At 44.8% G+C, this 23,343-nt stretch overlaps 1 protein-coding gene across 2 annotated transcripts in view; it reads right to left on the reverse strand.

Annotated features, from left to right (window-relative positions):
• Positions 1-23,343, reverse strand: part of CCDC93 (coiled-coil domain containing 93) — an 88,635-nt gene that overhangs the window by 45,219 nt on the left and 20,073 nt on the right. Inside the window, exons 7-11 of one of the 2 annotated variants that reach the window (XM_040645705.1) lie at positions 13,643-13,743; positions 5,859-5,895; positions 2,719-2,811; positions 2,397-2,444; positions 1,437-1,523 (exon numbers count right to left, since the gene is read on the reverse strand). In XM_040645705.1, the coding sequence (XP_040501639.1) occupies positions 1,437-1,523; positions 2,397-2,444; positions 2,719-2,811; positions 5,859-5,895; positions 13,643-13,743 (366 nt within the window). Of the gene's footprint in view, positions 1-1,436; positions 1,524-2,396; positions 2,448-2,718; positions 2,812-5,858; positions 5,896-13,642; positions 13,744-23,343 lie in introns of both variants that reach the window. The other variant, XM_040645697.1, reaches the window with a different exon arrangement.

Consider the following 23,343-nt stretch of genomic DNA (forward strand, 5'->3'; position numbering starts at 1 on the left):
ATGCAGAGCTGACTGGGGAAAGAAGCTTCAGGACTCCCAGGCAAGGAGAGGCATACCACCAACAAAGGAGGGTCAGCCTGCTTGCTCTCCCTCTTACAATAATCTGAGCTCCTATCTGCCTGCAGTGGGCAAGTATGAAGGCAAAAGTCAGGGCCCCCACACTGATTACCCCATCTTCTAGTTGTCTTTTTTTTAAAAAAAAAAACTGGATTCAGCAATGCTGTGGGGCAACATAAGGGCAAATGTAGACTCACACTCTTGCCATCCATGTGTGGGCTGACGGTGAATCAAGAAACTTCCGTCCTGGGGCAATGAATGAATCATTCTCCTCAATTACATTTTCAAGGCTTTTCAGCTGATTTGTACTTTTAGGATTACCTATATCCTTTTCTGGTCAAACCTATGAGGACATTTTGACCACTGTCATCTTCCCTGGGTGGCAAACTGAAACACAGGACACTTTGGACTCTATGAAAGTTGGATTAGAAAACCTATACTAAGAAGCACTGACATGGGGGTAGTGGTTAGGGGAAACACGAGAATCGCACCCCCAGACGTTCTAAGCCATTTTACTCACTGTATTGCTCAAAGACCCCTAACTCGGTGGGAGGTGACCACCTGCTGTGTTCACAGTAGGTCATAACTCTCAGTTTCAGGAGACATCCCTTCCCCAAGTACACGATCTGTGCAAAATCACTTCAGAAGAATATTGCACGGAGGGTCGGAGCAGAACTAATTTGTCGTCAAGGCTTCTGAGACAGGGAAAACAAAGCTGGATGCTTCAACAGACATAACGTTTTAGGGGGGTGGACTGAGTATGGCCGGGAAAGGAAGGATGTGAAACAATGCCCTATAAATCTGATTTTACTGAGCCTACATCTCAGCCAGGCCAGAATCACTTACGTGCAAAATGATTAATCACTGTCTCCCTGAAATAGTCAAGGTCCTGCTGCCCATTCTTAGGATAAAAAAAAAAAAAAATCTAACACTGAAATATGACTTTCAGGCTTTAGTTCATTCTATACCCTTTTAATAAAGTGGAACAAAAAATTTTGCCTTGGGCTTGGCTGAGTTATGGGGTTTGTCTCCTAAGTGGCAAAGCTTATTCTTCGGCCCAATCACCGAACAGCCCGAGTTGTAGGAAGCCTGGTAGAGAAGGAAAAATGCCTGTGTTATACCTCAGGCATCGATCTATCAGATGCGACCATTGCTCTGAGAGACAGGTTTTCTCTTTATATGTATGAAAAATAGGCACTGCAGAAGAAAATTAACTGAACTAACAGGCCAATGCTGACGGCTTTGTGTGGCGTGCATGTTTTTGACAAATGTCATTGGTGAATTACTTACTCCATCCATGATGCGAAAGAGTGGAGGGACACAGGACAAGTCCTGGGAGCATGACCTGAGGCCAAGACTGCAGCCGGGCCCCCACGTACCTTCTCTGCGTATTCGGACACGATCTGCTTGATCTCGGCGGAGCAGAGTCCCACGATCTGGCCCACGGAGCTGGCGGTGAGGCGGCTCTGCAGTCACAGGGAGAAGGCGTTAAGGCCATGCCTTGTCTTTCACAGATCTGGAAAATCTGAATGCTCTGAGTCGTATAGTAAAAATAGATAATATTCCCAGGGGGAAGAATACTCTGGCTCTGTTCTAGGTATCCATCAACGAGGAGAGGGGCAAACAAGCCTTAGGACAAATGTTAAGCCATCTCTCTACCAGAATTCTGAGTCATTCGGTTGATTGTGCCAGATTCTTCCTGGTCCCTGGGTGCCCCTGGGAAATCATTCTTTACCCCAAATACCCCATCTTAGGGTCTCTTCCTGAGTGCACTGACAGAGCCTGCAGGGAAACTGGAGGGCTGAGGACTGAGGGGAAAAAGAAGTACAAATGGGAGAGGAACAGGAATCTTAGAACTCTCCAAATCTCTTTTTACTGCCACAGGCCTCTCCTGCCCTAAAAAGGAGGGGTCCTTTCAAAGCCCTTGGTTAAACCTTCTGGACAGACCTTGAGCTCTGGGAGGACCAACAATAAATGCAGTATTCTATTTTCTACCCGGATGGCGTGGGAAGGAAACAGAAGACAAGGGCTCTTCTGGCAAGGGTGATTATGGAGGGGCAGGGCTGAACCACAGAGGCCCTTGTGATGCCGACCCAGCAGGGACATCCTGCTCTCACAAGGGTCCTTCCAGACCCCCAGGGGTTCCTACAGACAGAAACACTATGCGCTAGTAGAAAGCTTCCTAAAAGAAAGACCCTAAGGCAGTAGGAGGCACTAAGTGCTGAAAAGACAGGGCTCTGATGAAGGGGGTCCCTCCGGGAGGGGGGCCACCTGGAGCAGCGCAGGGCGGTTCCACATCCCCACCTCCACACCGCACCCCCCATACAGTCCCCCCTCACCTCCTCATTCGCCATGGCGGTCATCTTGGTCATCAATGACTGAATACGCTGCTGGAAGGGGAACAGAAGTAGCAGTGAGTGGACCCCAACGACTAAGGCTTCCTTGACGTGTCTGCACAGACCTTTGCAGTGCAATCCAAGGGTTATGTTCTCTCACAGTGAGCCTCACAGAGTGGGGCAGGTGAGAAAAGGAAACTGGGAAGGGTGTGAGAGGCCATCTAACAGCACCTGGGTGTCCACTTTGCAAAGCTGGGGATGAAGGGGCAATTTCTCCCCAGATGACGGAAACAGAAACTCCAGGGGACCTACGGGGGCCACACACCTCTTCAGCAGCTTGAAGCTCATCTTCCTCATGGGCATCAGCTTTTTCTGCAGCCGAGAGCCCTGCGGGAAGTGCTGTCTTCTTGTCCTCGGCCTGGAAGGGAAGATGCAAACATAGCTAGGCCCTGGAGATGAAGACTCAGTAGAGAAAGGACAACAATTCAAAGGGGCACGGATCTGTGAAAGACAACAGGCAGATGTGGAAAGGTGAACCTGTCCCTGACAAAGACTGGGGAATTCAGGTACCCGAGCTTCCATTCCAAGCACAGACCGGGAAGGTTGAGCTCTGGGCCGTGGCCTGCGCCTCGCTCCATTGCTGCGCTGCTTGCGGATTCAATTCCTATCCGGTCGCACGCATTTGCCAGACTTATCCTTTGACTGGGTCTCCCCCCTGCTTTAACCCCTTCAAGAGCAAATCACGGCCTAAAGGAGTGTTTTTTTCAAACTGCCAGTTGAGACCCATCGGTGGGACATGAAAGTACTTTAGCAGGTATGGCCAGCAGCTACATAAATTCAGCACAAATAAGAGAACAGGACGCATCAGAGTGCTTCACATGTAGTAAAGGGTTAAGTACTGCTGTGTGAAACTTTTATTTTGGAGGTGGGGGTGTATGTGTGTGTGTATGTACTGAATCATGATGAAAAACAGAATTCTTATGGCTGAGAGTGGTCAACAAAGTCTAAAAACCACTGGCCTGAAGGATAAAAATGAACTGCTTCACCTGGTAATCAAGCTTCTTACTCTGGATCCAGCCTCAGGCTGTACATGTACCCAGCACCACACCGGAGACACCTGGATTTAATGCTGTTTCTCTGAGCTGCAAGTCTAGAGTGCTTGGTAATTCCGTCTCTGCCACCCACCAGCTGAGTGACCACAGGCTTACCTTCTCTGGGTATCAGGGTCTTCTTGGGTTGAAAAAGAGAACTGGCGGTCTCAGACACCCTCCTTAGACCATCCCAATTCTAGAAGGCTTTTCTGTAACCTGCCTATAATTGACCCCAGTGAACACCGTGAGCTCCTTACTACTGGGTAGACAGGTATCCCCTGCTTTTGAAAGCTCATGTTAGGCCACTTTGCTTTCACAGAAGACCTACATTAGTACCTGTTGTTGCTGACCAAAAGAAATCTGAAAAGGATTTTCACTTTTACAAGAAAAGGCAAAAGCGAAAACAGTTTTCAGTGTTTGTTTAGCCCTGAGCCATTAAAAGGGAGTGTGTAACCTGGGCGGTGAGAGTGGGCTGCCGAGCTCCTTCCCTGGGACCGACACTCAGCATCTCAGAATCAAGCTGCCAGAGCTTAGAACTGTATCTGAGCATCTGTGCTTTATCTCAATTTATTTTGTGTGTCTGTTAGCAAGGCACGTATCTGAAAAGCCTAAGAGAGGTAATTTTTTTGGGTCCAAGAATGGTCAAAAATTTTTTTCATATAAATTAATGGCAATTGCTTCTTTGCTTTAGACCATTTTGGCTTATAAAGGCTTGATAGGTTCACTCTACTTTGGGATAGTGGAGAAAACCTGTATCTGTATTTGTAGACAAGCCCAAAGTGAATACTATTTAATGGGCATCACATGACTTTTCCAATCACAATCAATACACCCAATACCCATATGCGCAGACATTCTTTTCAGACTAAATTACATATCAAATTGAATGTACACATCAAATTCTTATTAAGTATCAGATGCCACCTGACAGACTCAAATCCAGAAAACACCCTGCTTTGGAGGAAATGACTGTTAAGAATAAAAACACAACTGTGGAAAAATTAAATAATGAGAAGACCAAAAAAGAAGGTATCATAATCAATGACTGGTTGCTAATGAACTACTACGGCCACTGACACGAGATATCTCCTGCACGATGGGTCATTCTCCGGCCTCCACCTTTCAGTCTTCCCAGCAACGCTGGAGGCAGTACAGCGACTGCCCTGCTTTCACAGACGCTGTGAACTAAGGCGCGGCGAGTAAGTGCACTGTCCAAAGTCACATGCGCATGGGATCTGAAACCAGCCCGTCTGGCTTCAGAACACACGCTCCTCGTCACTACCAGGGCCCTCTGCTGACTGAGACAACAATCAGCACATAACACAGAGGGAGGCTGGGAGCCAAGGCAGGCTTCCTGGAAGGACTAAGGATAGGGGTTCCGGACAGAGGGAGGGGTGGCAGAACACAGCAGAGGGAGGACGTGTCCTATGCAAGAAACTCTGGGCGTCTGATGGGGAATGAGGAAGAAAAGGGTACCCATAGATCTCCGACTACAGGACTCTGCTTTTTAAGAGGCCACCGACAACTTTATTAGCACTTTCTTATTTAAAAGGCAGTGGTTAAGAGCACAGGCTTCGATGTCACACAGACCTGGGTTCAGATTCTTATTAAGGCACTTGAGGGGCTTGCGTGATCTTGGACAAATCCCGGAACCTCTCTGGGCCTCACAGCTTTCTGACCTCAGCTTTTCTGAAAAAAGGCAGTGCCTTCTTCATAGAGTTGTTCAGGGAAGTAAGTGAAAAAAAGATAATGCAGAGCCCTGAACAAAGGCCTGAGACACAGTAAGGGTTTGACGCTGTAAGATTTACGGGACTGCCCTACAGCGGACAATTCAGGATCATCAATAAATATATAAATTAAGGGAGATGTCTGAGACTGCTCTGTGAAGAAACCCCGTCTTGACTTACCTGAGTTTTCCACACGTGGTTGTCTTAGGGCAGGCCTGCCTATACGGCTGTGCTCCATGTCACTGGCAGCACCGTGTTCACACCTGTCTAGGGTCTCCCTTGTCAGGGGGGCCAGTGCTCAGGGCCCTGAAGCGGACTTCATCTTCACACCTCGGGGTTAGGTGAGCCTGCCTGATTGCCCCTGGGGCCATGACTTCCCGTCACCCTTCCCTTCCAGCCCTTCCATGAGGCTGCTGCTTCAGTTCCCTGACCTGCAAGGGTGGCAGGCCACAGCTACGAGGAGGTCCAAGGTAGCTGCCACATCCCCGCTGCCCCGGGCTGCCCAGGGACTGGAGCCCGGTGCGTAGCGGTGCCGCCATCCCTCCCACTCTTGCTAGGCAGGCGGCCTGTCAGGGACAGACAGAGGCAAAGGGGAGGGACGCTTCCATCTCTCAAATGTTCTCTCCCATTATCTATGCTTTTCTTACCTTCTCTGTTTTGCTCTGGCGGCTAAATCCGTATCTCCTGCAGGCCACAAAAAAGGGAAGTTCAATTACTATTCAAAAGTCACACAAATTTGGTCAAATGCATTTTGGTTGGATTTTTATATGAAAAGGACCAAGGAAAACTTAGGCCATATGGTAACTGGACAAAATGTCTTGCGTGCCTGAACCACAAACATATTCCACTGTTCTTGAATAAAAGGCCAACCGTTCTATTTGCCACACGAATACTACAAATGGGACTCTCAGAGGGCACAGACCGCAACACCTTAAGTGCAACCATTACTCTTTGAATCAGGAGCTGTATTTCAGGTCCAAAGTTTAAGCTAAAAGCCTTAAAACTTTCTGTATAAACAAATGTGAGTGTGTTTACTCGGGCTTAGGATGCTCTCTAATGGTTATGTTCAGAACATGGCATCCGGACCATTCTTCATTCTCAAATGCAGCCCAAGCACGATGCCAACAATGTTTTGTGTTCACTTCAGGCAACCTTAAATTCAAAGAAACTCACAAATGCACTTTAGTTTAAATTAGTTTATTTTTAGGTTCTTCTTCTTCTTCTTCTTCTTTTTTTTTTTTAAAGCAAGTATAACAATGCAAAAACCACTCAACCTAAAACAAAAAGCATGATGCAAAACCCCGCACCTCACTTACCTTCAAGTAGTTTCTAAAGAGATAAAGGTACATGCGGCCATTTAAGAAAAGCAAATGAAGGACTCCTGCTCTACCCTCGCTCACACCATGCCTCGCTCGCTGGGTTGGTGCACTGGCCTCCAGCCTCACTGCACTCCCACTCTTCCTCACTCTCTCTCCAGCTTCCCAGTGCCCTCATCTGTACAAGCCAATGGCAGGCCTCATCCCTCGAGGGCACCTTCATGAGGGCTTCCCTTCTACGCCTCTGCCTAGCAACCCTTTAGCCTCACCTCCTCCCCTGACATGCCCCTGTCCATCCACTGCCGGACAGACAGCTGTGCACACACCGTGCTGTTCTCCTACTTTCCATTTGTGCCCCACACCTCAGCTGTCAAGCCACCTCCTCTCTGAAGCATCACCCATGCATGACACTCTGCCCTGGCCAATCCACCCCGCCTCTGTATGTTCCTCCACCTCCCAGATGGCGATCACATCCAACGGTCTGTGTGCATGTCTGCGTCCTTTTCCCAGAGGGCATGGGAGCTACTTTTACATTTTGTATTTCCAGTGTATATTGGACAAATAAACTCAACAGAAGTGGAAGAACAGGCAGGAATCAAGAAGTCAAAGTATCATCTGACCTTGCGGTAGGCTGTCATGTAACTGCAGCGACCACAGAGTCCCAGCCAGTGTGCCCATTCATTCAGCATACATGTATAGGCACAAAGTGCAGCCGACCGAAGGTAAATTCGGAGTGTCCACCCACAGTTTCTAAAGGACCTTAGGACAGACTCTGTGCATTAGTTTCACAATGTCTACTGCATCTTCCTATACTCCAGAAGCTGGGAAACAAAAGACTTTTTTCTTTTTATGGGGGGGAAGGGCAGAAGGAGAGGGAGAGAGAGAGAGAATCTCAAGCAGGCTCTACGCTGAGCACAGAGCCCAAGGCAGGGCTCAGTCTCACAACCCTGAGGTCATGACCTGAGGCAAGATCAAGAGTCTGATGCTTAACTGACTGAGCCACCCAGGTACCCCAAAGACTCCAGTTTCTATACTCCCTTGCACGCAGAGCTTGGAATGCTACCTAGGTTCCGCCCTTCAGGCGGTGATGTGAACGTGCAGCAGCCAGGTGAGGAGAGAGCGCGGGCGTGGAGGGTGTGTGTGCTTCTGTGGATCACAGAGGTAACCCGGTTTTGGGGCCAGCAGCTGTGGCAGCAGCACCCTGATTTTGGCCGAGGTAGCATGGTTTGTCAGCCCCACAGGCCGCTAGCTGGCTTCCCCACAGTGCAAGTGGAAGCAGCATCTTTGGAGGCCTGGTTCTGATGTGCTGCTTGGGAAGTGACGCTGGCTCAGCCTGGATCCCACCTCTTAAGCCTTCCCAAGGATCCGTGTAGTCAACCCCTTTTGCTGAAACTAGCTGGAGGAACCTTGGTTGGTCAGAAGCCAGACCAACAGAGGGTCTCACCACAGTGCCCCACTCTTAGAAGTAACCTCACACCTTGGGTGTTCCTTTGTTCTCCAGGCCTTTAGTCCGTAGAGACCCTTAGGGCAGATGACATACCCTCAGGCAGAGAGCCCTCATCTAAGGACCCTGAACTTTCTGGATTTTCCAAATAAAGCAGTAAACAACTAAATGTGAGTGAATCAGTTCCTAGGTCCCTTCTACTCCTTCGTAAAGATGGAGGTTGTGGGCAGACCCTTCTGACCACCCAAAGGCCTAGGCTAGGCACCAGTGCACTCATCCCACAGGCTGCAATAATTATATCTAATCCTATAAATCTGTCTGTTGAGCTCCTGGAGGGAGTGCTTCGCTCATTTTTTTAAATAGTTTTTTACCCTGAGATACGATTCATATCACATAAAATTTACCATTTGAAACTATATACTTCAGCGGTTTTAGTGGATTCACTATTTGTGCAACCATCACCACTATCTAATTCCAGAATAGTTCCATCACTCCAGAAAGAAACTCCATACCTATCTGCAGTTAGTCCCAATTCCCCCTCTCCAGCCCCTGGCTACCAGTAATCCATTTTCTGTCTTGATGGATTCGCCTATTCTGGACATATCATATAAACAGAATCTTAGGTGGACTTCTGTAACTGGCTTCTTCACTCAGCATGTTTCAGACAGCTCCATTCACTTCTGTATCCCCAGTGCTGTCCTGGGTACTCAATAAACGTACGCTGAATGAGTAGAGTCCTGATGATTTCTCTAAGGCCTCTTTCTCCATGTGACATGGTGACAAGGCTTCCATGACAAAGAGCTGTCCTCGGTTGCCTATTAATGCCTGCCTCATTATGTTCACTGGTCAAGACGTCTCTGGGAGACTTCCACGTTGTTTGAGCTTCAGCAGGAGAACATGGTATCCCTTTATGGCCTATCATCCCTCATGAAGAACGAGGGGATGCTTCAACTTATTTCTACTACAAAGCATTTACTTCTCTTTTACCTCTCACAGGTATGCTGCTCTGTCCCCCAGCTCCCTCAACTCTTGCCCTGTCTGCCCTGCCCTGTCCTCACAAGTGCCAGCCTCTCGGTACTGTCAGATGCTTTAATTTGTTTCCGCCTTCCCCTGTGTTAGCTCTGCGCCACCAGCCCCACTCATGTCCTACACTGTCAGCACCGACAGAACTCTGGCCTCTTCCCACCACTTTACCTCCTCATATCCTACACCTCACACTTGATTTTTATATCAAGGGTGTACACCTTCTAGAACAGCACAGTCTGAAAAAAAGTAATGAGAGCCAAACAGATAACTTTATTCGAGTTATTTCAAGCAAACTTAAACTTTTTCCAGTAACTAAATCAAGCCTGAGTCTTTAAATTTAAATGTAACTTAAGATTCTGTTTTTGAGTCACACTGGCCATACTTCAAATGCTCGACACCACATACGGCTTCTACTAGCGTAGTGGACATCACAGTTCTAGAAAACAAACTAACCTTCACAAACAAATGCCACAGGGCAAATTAAGACAGAGATCAAACTACCTGGAATCCTGAACAAAACTGGGACATAACAAAGCCCTAAATACTAAGGACTGTGGACTCTATTCTCCGTTCATCTCATAAGCATTTACTAAATACCTTCTATGAGCACGTCACAGGCCTTATCATCACAGAGGATACACACAGGTTGGGAGAGCCATGTCGTATTTCATTTACTAAGTACAGAATGACTTCAAAGCAACTAAAATTAGGCCTCAAATAGTGTGGAATAGGTTAACGCCAGTATTCTAGTGGTTATGCTTCAAAATTCCACCTCCAAGTTGTCAGAGAACTCCACAGGCCCAAGGTACAGTCACTAGTCCCTGTGAGACCAAACCAAGACCCCACTGCAGTTTCAACCCCTCCAGGAGTGGAATTTTAAGGCAATCAATCTAAAATTTTCTGGTCAGCACCAAAGAGGTAATCTGTCTTAAAGGCCCTCTCCATCCTCCAAAGGAAGATGAGGTAATCACCTAATAAGACCTCCTCTCTTCTCCCCCTAAACGAAGGTGACCTTGCCTGAAACAATCCCTTGTTTTCTTTTGCTAATAACTTCTTGCCCCACTCTCCTTCCCATAAAAACCTCCCAGTTTGTATAGCTCCTGGGAACGCATCTCTACTTGCTACATGGGAGGCTGCTGGATTCATGAATCACTTAATAAAGCCAATTAGATCTTCAAATGTACTCGGCTGAATTTTGGTTTTTAACAAAGTCAAATATACCGCACATAAAATGCATTTCCCCACAGCGGTAGTTTTATAGCATGGTTAGGTGTTTTAATTTAGCTCCTAAAAGCTGATTGGACCCATAATAAAATTGAAATATTATAGACTTGCAATTTGGTTTAAGTCTAAAATCAAAACTATGAGTCTTGTTTTTCCAACACCACGACACTTAAACAAATCTATCCACACATGAACAGCCACACACAGTCCTTAAATCCTTCAGCGTGGTTGACCAGGCTCAGAGTTCAACTTCATTTCAGCAAATAAGTCAAAAAAGGTGGAAGAAGCTGGAATGCTGACCTCAAAGCCAGATGCACTGTGGGCCTAGGCTAATGAGTAACCTTCAACCCCAAAGAGTTTCAGACCTTTTTACTCCAGGAGTCAAAATACTCATCCTCTTATCAAGAGGTGAGATATAGAGGAAACCAGAGGTACTGACAAGAGATGGGGGATGTGGATTCCTAGGTGGGGGTGAGCAATTAAGGGGCACCATGATGTTCACATTGAAGGGAGAGACAGGATGAAGGAGGGTGAGTCCCAGGACCACTGGAGGCCCAGCCTTGCTTGACTGGGGAAGGGAAGGAGGAAGGGTGGGCTGGGGGAGGACTAGTGCTAGGGGCACAGAGTACAGGGACAAGGAGAACTGAAAGGAGAGGCGCACGTGAATCTACAGGTCAGATTTAAAGGCATCTGAGAATTGAAAACTGTTGCTGGTACTGCTGACGACAGAGCCTCACAGCTGACATTTACTGTTTTCTGCACAGGACAAACTACTCAGTTCTTCACATGTGTATTGTTATGCAATCCTCACTTACCGGGCAAGACCTGCGTGTAGGGGACAGTACTGACCGAACCCTGAGGAGAAAGTCGGAGAGCCAGAAAGGAGGGGAGGGCCTTCCCAAGCAGGGGGAATGAAATGCACACCTGGTGGGCCTTCAAGTTCTGTCTAATTTGCTACATCAGTTTTAATAAACACTCTCTTCTTGTCCAGTGTCAGGCCAAACAACAAAGACTGGGCCTGTCTTTCTAAAACCAGGGGCTGAACTTCCCCTGGAGGCTCAAACAGTACTTGTAGATAATGATAAGAGAACGCTCTGAGGGTCCAACGAACCTGAGTTCAAGTCCCAGTGTGAGGCTTTTAGTAATTCTTCAAAGTAGTTAATAGTTGACTCTGGGCAAGTTACTTTTTAAATTTTCTTTTCTTTCTTTTTTTTTTTTAAAGATTTTATTTATTTATTTGACAGAGAGAGAAACAGCGAGAGGGAGTGGGAGAGGGAGAAGCAGACCTCCCGCTGAGCAGGAAGCCTGATGCGGGGCTCGATCCCAGGACCCTGGGATCATGACCTGAGCCGAAGGCAGACGCTTAATGACTGAGCCACCCAGGCACCCCTAAATTTTCTGATGCTGTCTTTGCCATTCTCAAAAAAGAGAATTGAGCTAATTAAACCATCACAATGTCCTAAGTATCCACTTTCCCACTTCTCACAAACTCACCCTCTCCTCATCAGGAAAGCTAAAAAGAGAGCAAAATAACCCCTCTCCTAAAAAAATCCTTCATCGAACACCTACCCTAAGCTTAGAACTCAGCAGAAGTCAGCCTGACCCCACCAACAGGAACCGAGATTGACATTGAAACACTCCGATCTTCATTACTCTTCAAATTTGAGAGGAGTCACAAAGAAAACCTGTGCATTGCTCCCCTCCCTAAAGTTTGGACTCCAACTGCACCAACCACTTCTGAGGATGGGCAGGGACGTCCTGAAGCTACCCAACCACCACATGACAATAGTGACTGCCCTCTATGACACATGCAAAAGAGCCAGTTTAAAACTCAGAATTTCAAAACAAAATCGTGAAATATTGTCAGCCTGGTCTCAGTGAGGTGGGCAATTCACCGAATCTTCTGACTCCTTTTCACCCCCCGGAGCGTCTGAGTATCCACGACAACAGGAAGAAAGTGAAGGTATGAACAATAAACTAGGAAAACCACAACATTCCCCTGAGTATTCTTTGGCTCTGGAACACGTGACACCCAGGGAGGCTGTGTCTCCAGCTGTGGCTCACCCAGAGCAGTGCGGCCTCACCCGCCCACTTACAGCTGGGGCTTGGCTGGAAAACCCCATCACAGTGCCCAGGGCAGGCAACCCGTCCAGCTGCTCAGGGCCCAACACTCAGAAGAGCCCCACACCTGGTGGTTGTTGCTGTCTTGAAATTCTTAATAATTAATCATTATTAGTAATTCTTAACAAGGGGCTCTGCATTTTTATTTTATCCTGGGCCCCACAAATTATGTAGATGGTCTGGTGGTGCCTGACTCAGAAGAGTTCAATTCACAGCAGCAATTGGTGAGCTGTGTTGGGTAGCCATCACACCGGGCTTAGGGCCAGAACTAACACCTTCCTTTGAATGAAACAGACTAGCTTTCATTCTTAGGAAGGACGGACCTGATGTCACACGACCCCCTCAAAAAGAAAAAGAAAAAAAAAAAAGGTAGCAACTTTTTTTGGAAAATTCTTTCCATTTGAAAGATGGAGTATTTAAGCCAATGAAGCCTAACTTCCTTCTGGTTCTCTCTAGTGCTAGGGGATTGGGGTGGGGGGAAGTCTTCAGATGCTCACTCAGGAAGGTGCTAGAGGCAGAGCTGTTAGTTCCAGCCGCCCAAGGAGGGCTGGGTTAAGAGGCAGAGCAGCACACAGCAACCACTCCCAGGAGAAAGAAAGGAAGCACAAGGAGACATACTCACATCAAGGAATCAGTTACCCTAAGTAGAAAATGCAGGACATAAATGAAGGTTAATAATCCAAGGTCAACCAGGAACTTCAATGAGGACAGCACTTCTTTGTGTGCTTTTTAAGTAAAAAATGAGGATAAAAGATAATTGTTTTTTTTAAAAAATTAGAAAGGTTATTAAGAAGTGACAAAATATTTCTAAATTCTTCATCTTCCTGCTCAGGACAATCCCTCACAGGAAACCAAAACTGTTAGTCTAACACTTAAAACTACCGTAACTGTTTTCAATTCTGTAGTTTACCTGAAGATTTTAATGAACAGCAGGGGCATGAAAGGCAGATGGCCGCTAGTCTCTGCAAATACCCCAAATACCCCAACTCCCCGGAAGGGCAGAGTGAGGGCGCACAGTTACACACATGTTTCCGGAGGGGAACTGCAAGGATCAGGCCTCCACCACCATCAGGGAAGCTACCCACAGAAATGTGGGTAAGTGAATCCCAGAGAGAAAAGTCCCTGGTGATGGAAATCTCAGGCCAAAAACCGTAAATTCAATCCAGTAAAAAAAACAACCAAAAACAAAAAACACAAAAAAACCCCACAACCAAATTAACCTCAATGAAGCAATCCAAAATAGCCTTTCTTTCCAATGGTTTTATAAAATAGACACATCAGACTGGGTCCCCTTTGTTACCTGCCATATTCCAAAAGGGTGGCATGGACTCGAGATTCTTCATCGAGCAGCTCTTCTGCGCCCTGCTGGCGTTTGTATTTCCGACGGGGCTTGTAAACATCCTAAGAAGTGGATGAGACAGACGACTTACTGAGTGCGAGAGCTCTTCCTGAACCGCCTGCTGGGTGCATCCAGCCAGTCGGGGGTAAGTCTTCCCATCATGGCGAGTGTGCCTGCCTCCCGCAGGAGAACACTGGGCACTCAGGGTGGCCGCCTCCCAGAAGTCTGTTCCTTTGACATTCATATAGGTAGCAAATATTTCCACTCAAGAGATTGCTTGTCAACTTTATTTTGATGTTTCTTTCTTTTTTTAAAAAAGATTTATTCATTTATTTTTAGAGAGAGGGAGAGAGCGAGCGAGCATGGGGAGAGGGGCAGAGGGAGAGAGAGAATCCCCAACTCGGGGCTCAATCCCATGACCCTGAGATCATGACCTGAGCAGAAGCTAAGAGCCGGACACTCAACTGAGCCACCCAGGCACCCCAACTTGGTGTTTCTTTTGTCCTATGGCATTTCAATATTTTATATGGTCAAACTTATTAATCATTTTATATCTTGCTTCTTATTACCATGGATTGTTAAAAAAAAAAAGTTCTTGTATGTTACTTGTATAGGTAATACTTAGCTTTTTAATCTACTCAAAAGCTTTTTTTCCTGAATGGAAAATTAAGAATTCCAACACCATCAATTTAATAGTCCAGTCTTCCTCTGATCTGGAATGGCATACATGTATATAACATGTACCAATGTTACCCTCTTCAATTCCTCTTGCTTTATGAACCTTTATCCTGTCTCCACTGTTCTTACTCAAATTTCCTGACTATTGTTAAACATTCTCTCTTCCTAATGAATTCTAGTATCAACTTGTCAAATTCATAATAAATAACTTCAGTTTTGATTGGAATCACACCTAATTCATAGATTATTTTGGAAAGAACTGGCATATTTATAATATTGAATCTTGCCTTAAGAAGCAAGGTTCATCTCTCTATTCAGATCTTTTTTATTCCTTAACAAAATGTTCCAGAAAAAAATACAAATTTTCTAGTCACTGCATATCCAGACCTTTCCACCACCCAGAGCCACAAACCAGTTAAACAATCACAGGTGTATAGGTTAACCCAGAATCCTTTAAAAAAAAAAATTCCTTAAATGGTAAAGGGGATTTCAATTCTTAGACTCTAACAGCAGAAAAGAAGAGTAGATAAAACTCTTCAGCAATAATATCTTTTTTACAAAAGTATTCTGCTGAGGTTTATCCCCAAAAAAGTATATAAAAACACAAAATGCTCTATCAACTTTCATTGACTTTTTAAATTATTAGAGTGTGATTTAATTATAAATGTAGAAGCAAACATAGGTCTATTTTGTATAGGACACATTCTGAAACTATATATATGTATTTCTTTTTTTTTTAATGTTTTTTTTATTATATTATGTTAGTCACCATACAGTACATCCCTGGTTTCTGATGTAAAGTTCCATGATTCATTAGTTGCATATAACACCCAGTGCACCATGCAATATATATGTATTTCTTGAACAAAGTACATGGTGTGTAGTACGTGCTCAATTAATGCAGGTCTTCGCCCCCAGATGACCTGATTTAGCATTCTGCCCCAGACGAATGTCCTTCTTGAGTGTCAAGCTGTCAGTCAAATAATATCTTAGTACAATGTGCTCAGGGCTCTGGGTGCCAGTAGGCAAATATTCATGCAAGGAAGGTATTCCAACTGTTCAACCCTGGATCTTTTCTTCTCCACGACCAAGTTCATCACAACTAACCTCTACTTGGACATCACTAGGACAAGCACTACTACCAGGTTTCTTCAGATAGTGGTACTTTTTTCCAAGTAGAATTGTACCCCTTGATCATTCTGGTTAACTTTATTATTTTACTTTTTATTATGAAAAGTTTCAAACATTCAGAAAAACATCCTTTTGTAACATGTACTATATAATCTTAACAATTTTGTAAAAAAAAGGAAAAAAAGGACTGGACTAGGGTCTGGAATGACGCTGGAGTATTGTTTTTATAACTTGCTGCCAGAAATAATTCCTAGTTTGCTGCTGCTGTCTACATGAATAGGAAGCTATAAATAATGTAAAACAGATTCATGGGGAAATGCAACATATAATGAATCCGCATGACGTCAGTTACTGCATATGATTCAATTTTCACCGAGCCCTACTATTATAGCGGTACTATATAATTGAGTTTAACTGCTATCTTCCTTAGTTACCACTGATAGAGTCAGTGACCCAAGACAGGAAATTGGATTCTTCTAAAAAAAGGACTGACTCCAAAACAATAGCATACTGAAACCAACAGCTACAAGGACCTTTTATTCTGCCAAACAGTGACAATGTTGGCCTTTGTGTAATTATTCCCTATACTTAAAAGCACCTCATATACACCTCACCTTTGCATTTTATAACTGCATCAAGAGGTAGAGACAAAGCAGATGCTGTTACCCCCACTTCACTACTGAAGAAGCAGAGATTAAATGATTTGTCCAGGATCTCTAAAATAGTATTAGGCCTGGCCCTAGGTCCCCTGGCTGCTAGTCCCAGGGTTTTTCCAATACACTGACTTGCTTCTGGTGGGCATTCCCACCACCCTCCAGCCAACCCAAATGAGTCCTCTTGTGAGCCCACTATATACTTGAGGCTGCCACACTGACAATTACAATGGTTTGCTTAAGTAAGGAGGACCTAAATGTCAGAGGTTTTCAGGCCAACTTAAAGAACTATTGCTAAGTCACCCTTTAGAGCCATAGGAGTCAGGAACACTGATGTCTAGTCTGGTCTCTGCCATTAACTAGCTCTGTGACCTTGGGAATGCCCTTCAATGGGCCTGTTTCCTTACCTGTAAAAACCAAGGCTAGACGAATAGCTCTTGAACAGGCTCTTGCTCTCTATGCTAAAGGACATGCGAGCAGGGTTAACATATTCAAGAGACTCTTCTGTAAAGCAGAGCTCTTGCACCGTGAGAGTCACAGATTTCTACCTTACAGGTCTGGCTACGACACACCGGTTAGAGTAATTCCTGAGTCACATTTCAAATGGCAGGGAAGGGAAGTGGAAGAGCACAACACCAGGACAGTGTCTGTAGCAAAGATTAATCACAATTACGGCAGGTGTCTCCTCCCTGAAATAATGAGACAGCCACCACCAACCTGGCATTCTCTGGTGGAAAGCTCCAGTAGGCCAGGCCACATCCAGGTCGGCAGGAAGTAACATTCCCCTGACTTGCCTCCGCTGACCTTAACACAGTCTCTCAGGGCTCAGCTCTCACAGACACACCTCAGCCCAGGAGCCCCATGAACTAACTTTGCTTCACCTAATGGGGCTCCACAGATGTCTCCACCATCAAGACCAAAGTCCCAAAAGATCCCGGAGGAAAGAGTTATTATAACTGGGACAAATACATTTGCTTTTTTTCTTTTTCTTTCCATTCTCATGCTAATAAAACAACAACCAAAACAAAGCCCCTGGGTACTAACTGAAGGAAATGGGAGATCAAGGGATGGCAACTGTTTCTGGAGGGAGGAACACATCTGCAGGGAGGAAAGTTAGTTGAGAAGGCAGAGTTTTCTCCAGACTTTGTTCCTTTTCTATTCTCTTTCACATGAGCTCCGCTCTGCTCCTTCAGGACCAGCACACATCTCACTGCAGGGCTCCTTGAGTCAAACGGTATAATTTGCTGGGTAAGACTAAGGTCACTGTATTAAATAAAGGAGCCAAAGATGGCTTCTGCGTATTGGCTCTTGGGTTTATTTCCTCACAGCAGGCTGAGATCTACTGGCTCAGAAGCGTGCCAGGGCCAAACTCAAATTTTTACACAACCAGTTGTTGCAAACATGGCCCAAACTGGCAGATTTTTAGCCACGTAGAGCCCGTCTGTGTCGCATACTCTACAGAACTGCATCTGCTAACCACAGATAGGATAAGCCCTGGGCCTGTAAAGACCCAAAACTGAAGCTGCCGATCTCCTTCAGAGATCTCTGACCTGGAGACTCTCTGTTGCTGTGTGACATCACCGAAGCACCTGAACTATCTCCAGGACCCCCCCCGGGGCGTTCCCTAGCTCCCCTTCCCTTCTGGATGCCACCCTGGTGCCTAGAACTCTGGAGGGTGGCTTGCTGTGAGGGACTGACTGCCCCATCCTACATGCAAACCTGTCAAAGCATCGCCCCAATAAAGCTTACATGTGCTGCTGCCCCCTCGTGGTCATGTCTTTTTCCTTGATGAGACCTCAACCAAATTCCCTTGATTCCATTAGGATGGAATGTCACTGCTTTTACGTCACCTCCTAGAGTGCGATCTGGCACACGGTCAGTGTGCAACTAGTATTACTGAATGAATAGGTAGACAAACAAGGTTTTAGTCCTAACCCCATAATTTACTACCTGTCTGATTTGGGGCAAGTTACTTTAACCTCTGTGATTTTCCATCTATAAGAAAGATACAAGTAGAGTTATTGTAAGGATTAATTAATTATTTCATAGCATCTGACATACAGTAAGGGCTAAGATATATATATCTAGGATAGATAGATATACATATTTTTGAGGGGGAGGGGCAGAGGAGAGGGACAGAAGAATCTCTGAGCTGAAATCAAGAGTCGGACGCTTAACCAACTGAGCGTAAGATATATATTTTTAATACGTGTATGTATACATATTATTATTGATAAAATGTACTAACATTGTTTAATGTGTGTATCCACATTTGTATTTTATGTGTTGAATGAAAAGGCCTTCCTTATAGCGTCTCCTGTGGAAGAACACACTGGAGTGATAATTTCAAATGACATGGTCTCCTAGGTGATCCCATAAGTTCTGCAAAACATTTCTTTTAACGAGCCTGGCAGCTCTAAAAGTCCTTTTCCCCCCTCTATTCTTAAACAAAATTCTAAATATTACCAAAAAATGTTCAGTGAATAGTAAACAATTACTTTTTGGAGCTCTGGGTAAAGTTTCACAGGTACTCTTTACTCAAGGTTAACAGGGAGTCACAGACCTCACCACTCAGAACAGATACTTGAGGGATATGAAGGCTGACAGCTCAGACGAGGAGCAAGTAAGCTGTACAACAGCCTGCTAAGTGAGACAAACGAGCGACTATGTTATGACACGAAAAGGAGAAGGTGGTAAGGGGTGACCTGTCCTGGGTGGCAAGAGTTTTGATTTCTTAGGTGCTTTGAAAATACACCTGCCATCAGCAAGCCTTCTACAAAGCAGCTAGCATTCTGTGAAAAGGAGGTATGGAGAAGCCAAGAAGTAACACATTTCAAGAAGAAAGTCAAAGTACTGGAAATAATCCCCAAGAGGAAGAAAAATGAGGCCAAGAAAAAGAGAGAGAACCCCAAAGTGATGAACCCAGAAATTCAAGTTCACAGCAGTCTTTCTGCCTGGCAATCTGCCAAGAGGTACTAACGGCCTTAGGCATAACCTCTGACCCAATTCCATTTCATCGAATGTTTCCTAAGTAAATAAAGATAAAAGGAAAAACTTATGAGAATGTCCTACATAAAGGCCAAAAGAAAAAAAAAAAGATACAAAGTAACCTAGTTAAATTAATACCACATAATGAATAATCTATAGCCAGTAAAAAGGCTATGGAGATATATTACTGGTATGGAAAGGGCCTCAATTACATTGTTGAGCAAAAAACAAAACAGAATATACAGTATAATGCCGTTTTTAGGGATCTCTAATTCTCTGTATTGATATCCCTAACTTTGGATTTCCTACTTGGAATATATATCAGTAATTATCCCTGGCTGGTGGTACCATGGTGACTTAGTCTTTGTAATTTTTTCCCATTTCTTCATTTTTTGTTATTATTACTAAGGTACTAGTACAAAATAAACCTAGGCTTTTTTAAAACAAAAAAATCATGCACCAAAAAATGGCTGGGCTACATAACCAAGGACAAATGCAAAAGACTGGAGCAGTCCTACAAGGATGGGTAAGGATAAGAATAAGCTAAATACTTTGAAAAATGTTAAAACGTTTGATATTTATTTTTTAAAAAGAGGTTATATCTAAGCAAGAATAAGTAAAAGCCAGCTGGTTGAGGCGCAATGGTATTATGTTCGTAGATGAAGAAAGGCTACATGACATTCTTCACTTGGCAGACATTCTCTAGCCAGACAAAGGGTCTTCAAGTGGAAAAGTCGCAGTAAACGCTCCGGCAGGGGACTGACGAGATGGCGGGAGAGCACTTAGCCGCTCTGTATGTCTCTGAGTCTTTGGGACCTAGATGAGTAACATCACAGAGCCCTCAAATAAGCCAGGAGCATTAGTCCAAGGCAAGAGGAAACAGGAGGAGCACCACACCTGTCGTGTTTGAGGAGTCTGATGTAAAATCTGGCTGCCTCTTCCGATTCTGCAAATATGGAGGGAATTTGTTAACCTTTCTGGCTTCAACCTTGTGATTTATGAAACAGAAATAATAATATAGAACTTGCTGAGTGTTGGAGAGGAGTTAACGGGACGATGCTCGTGAAATGCCTAATTAGGTGCCAAACACACAGAAGGCCCTCAGTCAGTACGCGGCAGCTACAGACATATATTATAAAAGGCTGGGTCCAGAAATTAGGCACCTATTGTGTGACCTTATTTGAATCCGTAAGTTACCATTCACAATTTAAGTTTGGGATTCTAGATTCGTCGATAAGGAGCAGGTAAAAAACAGTGATGAGGCATGTGAAGGGCAGAACTGGGGAAAGGGTGGAAGGAGAGGGAAGCAGCCTTCAGAACCCGAGACCTACAAAGAGCCACAGCTTCTGGTCGTCAAGGAAAGACTTCATTCCCTTCACTAAGGGATAGATTCCCCTTGGGAAGAGTGACGACGAATGAAAACCAGCACGCTGTTTCATTCCTTACAGGACTCACAAGGACAGGCCAGGGACATGCCCTGCAGCCCTGGGGTCTCCTGTAAGCTCTGGAACTTGCATTTCAAGGCAAGGAAGCACGAAGCACTTACAGAAGTTGTGGGAGGGAGGGAGGGAGGGAGGGAGGGAGGGAGGGAGGGAAGTGAATGGCAATGGAGCTCAGCTAAGAAACCTAAGAAGACAGCATCTGGAAATCAGGGGTATTTTCGGTAGACAGAGAAAGAAGAAAACAAATAAAATCCAAAGGCCAGCTCTGGCCATCCATCAAAATTCTTTATCATTCCTGCTACACATGTATCGACAGTCAACTGAGGAGTAAGTTCACACATAAAAAAGGAAATCAACTGAGCAATCTGAACTATTATCAAGGGACTTGCAAATTTTTCCCATTTTCCTTTATCTTGATATTATTTTCCAATTAGCTGTAAAAAGCATTTTATCTAGAGGCCCATAGTGTACTAGTTACAAGACTGGGTTTGCATCCTGACTCCATCATCACCAATGTGACCTTGGGCAACTTAGGTAACCCATCTGTGCTTGAGCTTCCTCACCTGTAAAAACAGATAATCGCTCCTACTTCAGCAGACTATTGTGAGGACTGGGTAAGGTACACATAAATATTTACAACAATGTCTGGGAACCAGGTAGCTGTCATTATCATTACCTCCTTAAATCCTATGCAGTCACATTACCAAGCAGAAGAGGAGAATTTTCTTTAAAAACTCCATTACTAATAATAAGAAGAAAGAATGTGTCTCTAGAAGCCTGAAATGTTTAGTGGGTATAGAGACGCCAGGCCCAGTTCCATTGACAGGATGACTGAAGGCTATGCTGGCCTTTTCTTCCCGGTGATAAGGCTGGAAACTATTGTTTCTCACTCTCTACCCAGGGCTCAGAGTGAGATTTATACAAGAATATATTCAAGTAAGCATTTAGAAAAATTTACTTTTGTTTATTGTTCTTTTTTTAAAGATTTTATTTATTTACTCGACAGAGAGAGACACAGCGAAAGAAGGAATACAAGCAGGGGGAGTGGGAAAGGGAGAAGCAGGCTTCCCGCTGAGCAGGGAGCCCGATACGGGGCTCAATCCCAGGACCCTGGGATCATGACCTGAGCCAAAGGCAGAGGCTTAACGACTGAGCCACCCAGGTGCCCCTGTTTATTGTTTTTGAATAAGCAACACACAGACTTGGTATAACATTCAAATAAGACAGGCTTTACAGGGAAAAGAGAGTTTCCCTTCCTCTCCTGCCCCAGGAGCCCAGTTCCCTGGATGAGAGGTTAATGCCATCACTTGGTTCTCCTAGCTTTCCAGTAATGAAGCATCATTTAAAATAAGAGAAAGCAACCACATATCCAACAAATTGGTTATTATTTTTCATGACAAATGCAGTTACGAGGAATTTTTAATAGCTTACAAAGACTCTATATTGGTAAGTTAAAAAAAACCAACAAAATTATTTTTAAAATATGACTCCAATTCGGTATAAAAATGCACATTAAAAACATGGAAGAGGAACACCTGGGTGGCTCAGTTGGTTACACGTCTGCCTTCGGCTCAGGTCATGATACCGGTCCCTGCTTAGTGGGGAGTCTGCTCCTCTCTCTGCCTGTTCTGCCTGCCACTCTCCCTACTTGTGCTCTCTCTCTCTGACAAGTAAATAAATAACATCTTAAAAAACAAAACAAAACCCAAAACATGGAAGAAATACGTCCAAGCAGCAAAAGAAAGCTGCTTCCGTGCTGTGAGATTAAGGGTGATTCTCTTCCTCTGCATCTATCAACCTTTAAAAAACCCCAAAACCTTTAAGGATGTCTAAACTGAACAACTATTTCATAACCAGGGAAAAAATTACTCTGATGTCCTATCATGTCCTGTTATTATTATTATTATTATTATTATTATTTAATACTGCCACCATTTCCGAGAACAGTATCTGGCTTCAGAGTGTAACTATCTTGAAGGTTTTCCACTCCTTCCACTTCCCAAATGGAACTATGAAAAAGATACAAATTACAACTCTAAGGTGACAAAGACTTTCCTGTTTTAAATGATGACTTCATGTCATCAAATGATTGTTACTCTTTTTAGAGTGATCACCTTGGAAGACCACACATTTATTCTTAAGGTAGGGAGAAAAATGCAAAATAACACTACACATTATTTTTGGAAGAAAGCAAACTCCCCTTCAGGCACTGTGGCTTCATTCCCAGCAGCTCAGGTAGGAAGGCTGGGGTGGGGTGGGGTGGGGTGGGTGGCACTGAGAAGGTTCTGCTGGGGTCTGGCCCAGAAAGATCTGAACAGCTCTCCTCTGCCCCTTGCACCGAGGAGAATGGAATGCGAGTGCAGACTCCATGGTTAAGATCCACTTGTGTGGGTAACCAAGGCCATCCCAGTGTGTCCCACACAAAGCTCAGGAGTGGCTATGCCTCTCCAGAGCCATCATGGGGTGCTAACCTCAATTTACCACCTCAAGAGGAGCTATTCAACGTTTATTACCTGTCACTGGCACAAATGAGGAAAGGCTTTGGATTTGGAAAATTTCTCCCAGAAAACTGGAACTAAGAAAAACACAGGGCTGTGGTTGTGCCATTTTCTACCCATGAATGCTGGCACCCAGATATGGGCACTGAGGCAGGCAGGGCCTCCCTTACACACCCACCTGAGGTCAGCACCTGGGCAATTCCAATCCCAAGGGTTTTGGGATTTGAATCACGGGGCTATTTGGAGGCTATGAACCTATGTCCTTCTCTTAC

This window comes from Ursus maritimus, unplaced genomic scaffold, assembly GCF_017311325.1.
Source record: "Ursus maritimus isolate PB19 unplaced genomic scaffold, ASM1731132v1 scaffold_1, whole genome shotgun sequence".
Classification (NCBI taxonomy): Eukaryota; Metazoa; Chordata; class Mammalia; order Carnivora; family Ursidae; genus Ursus; species Ursus maritimus.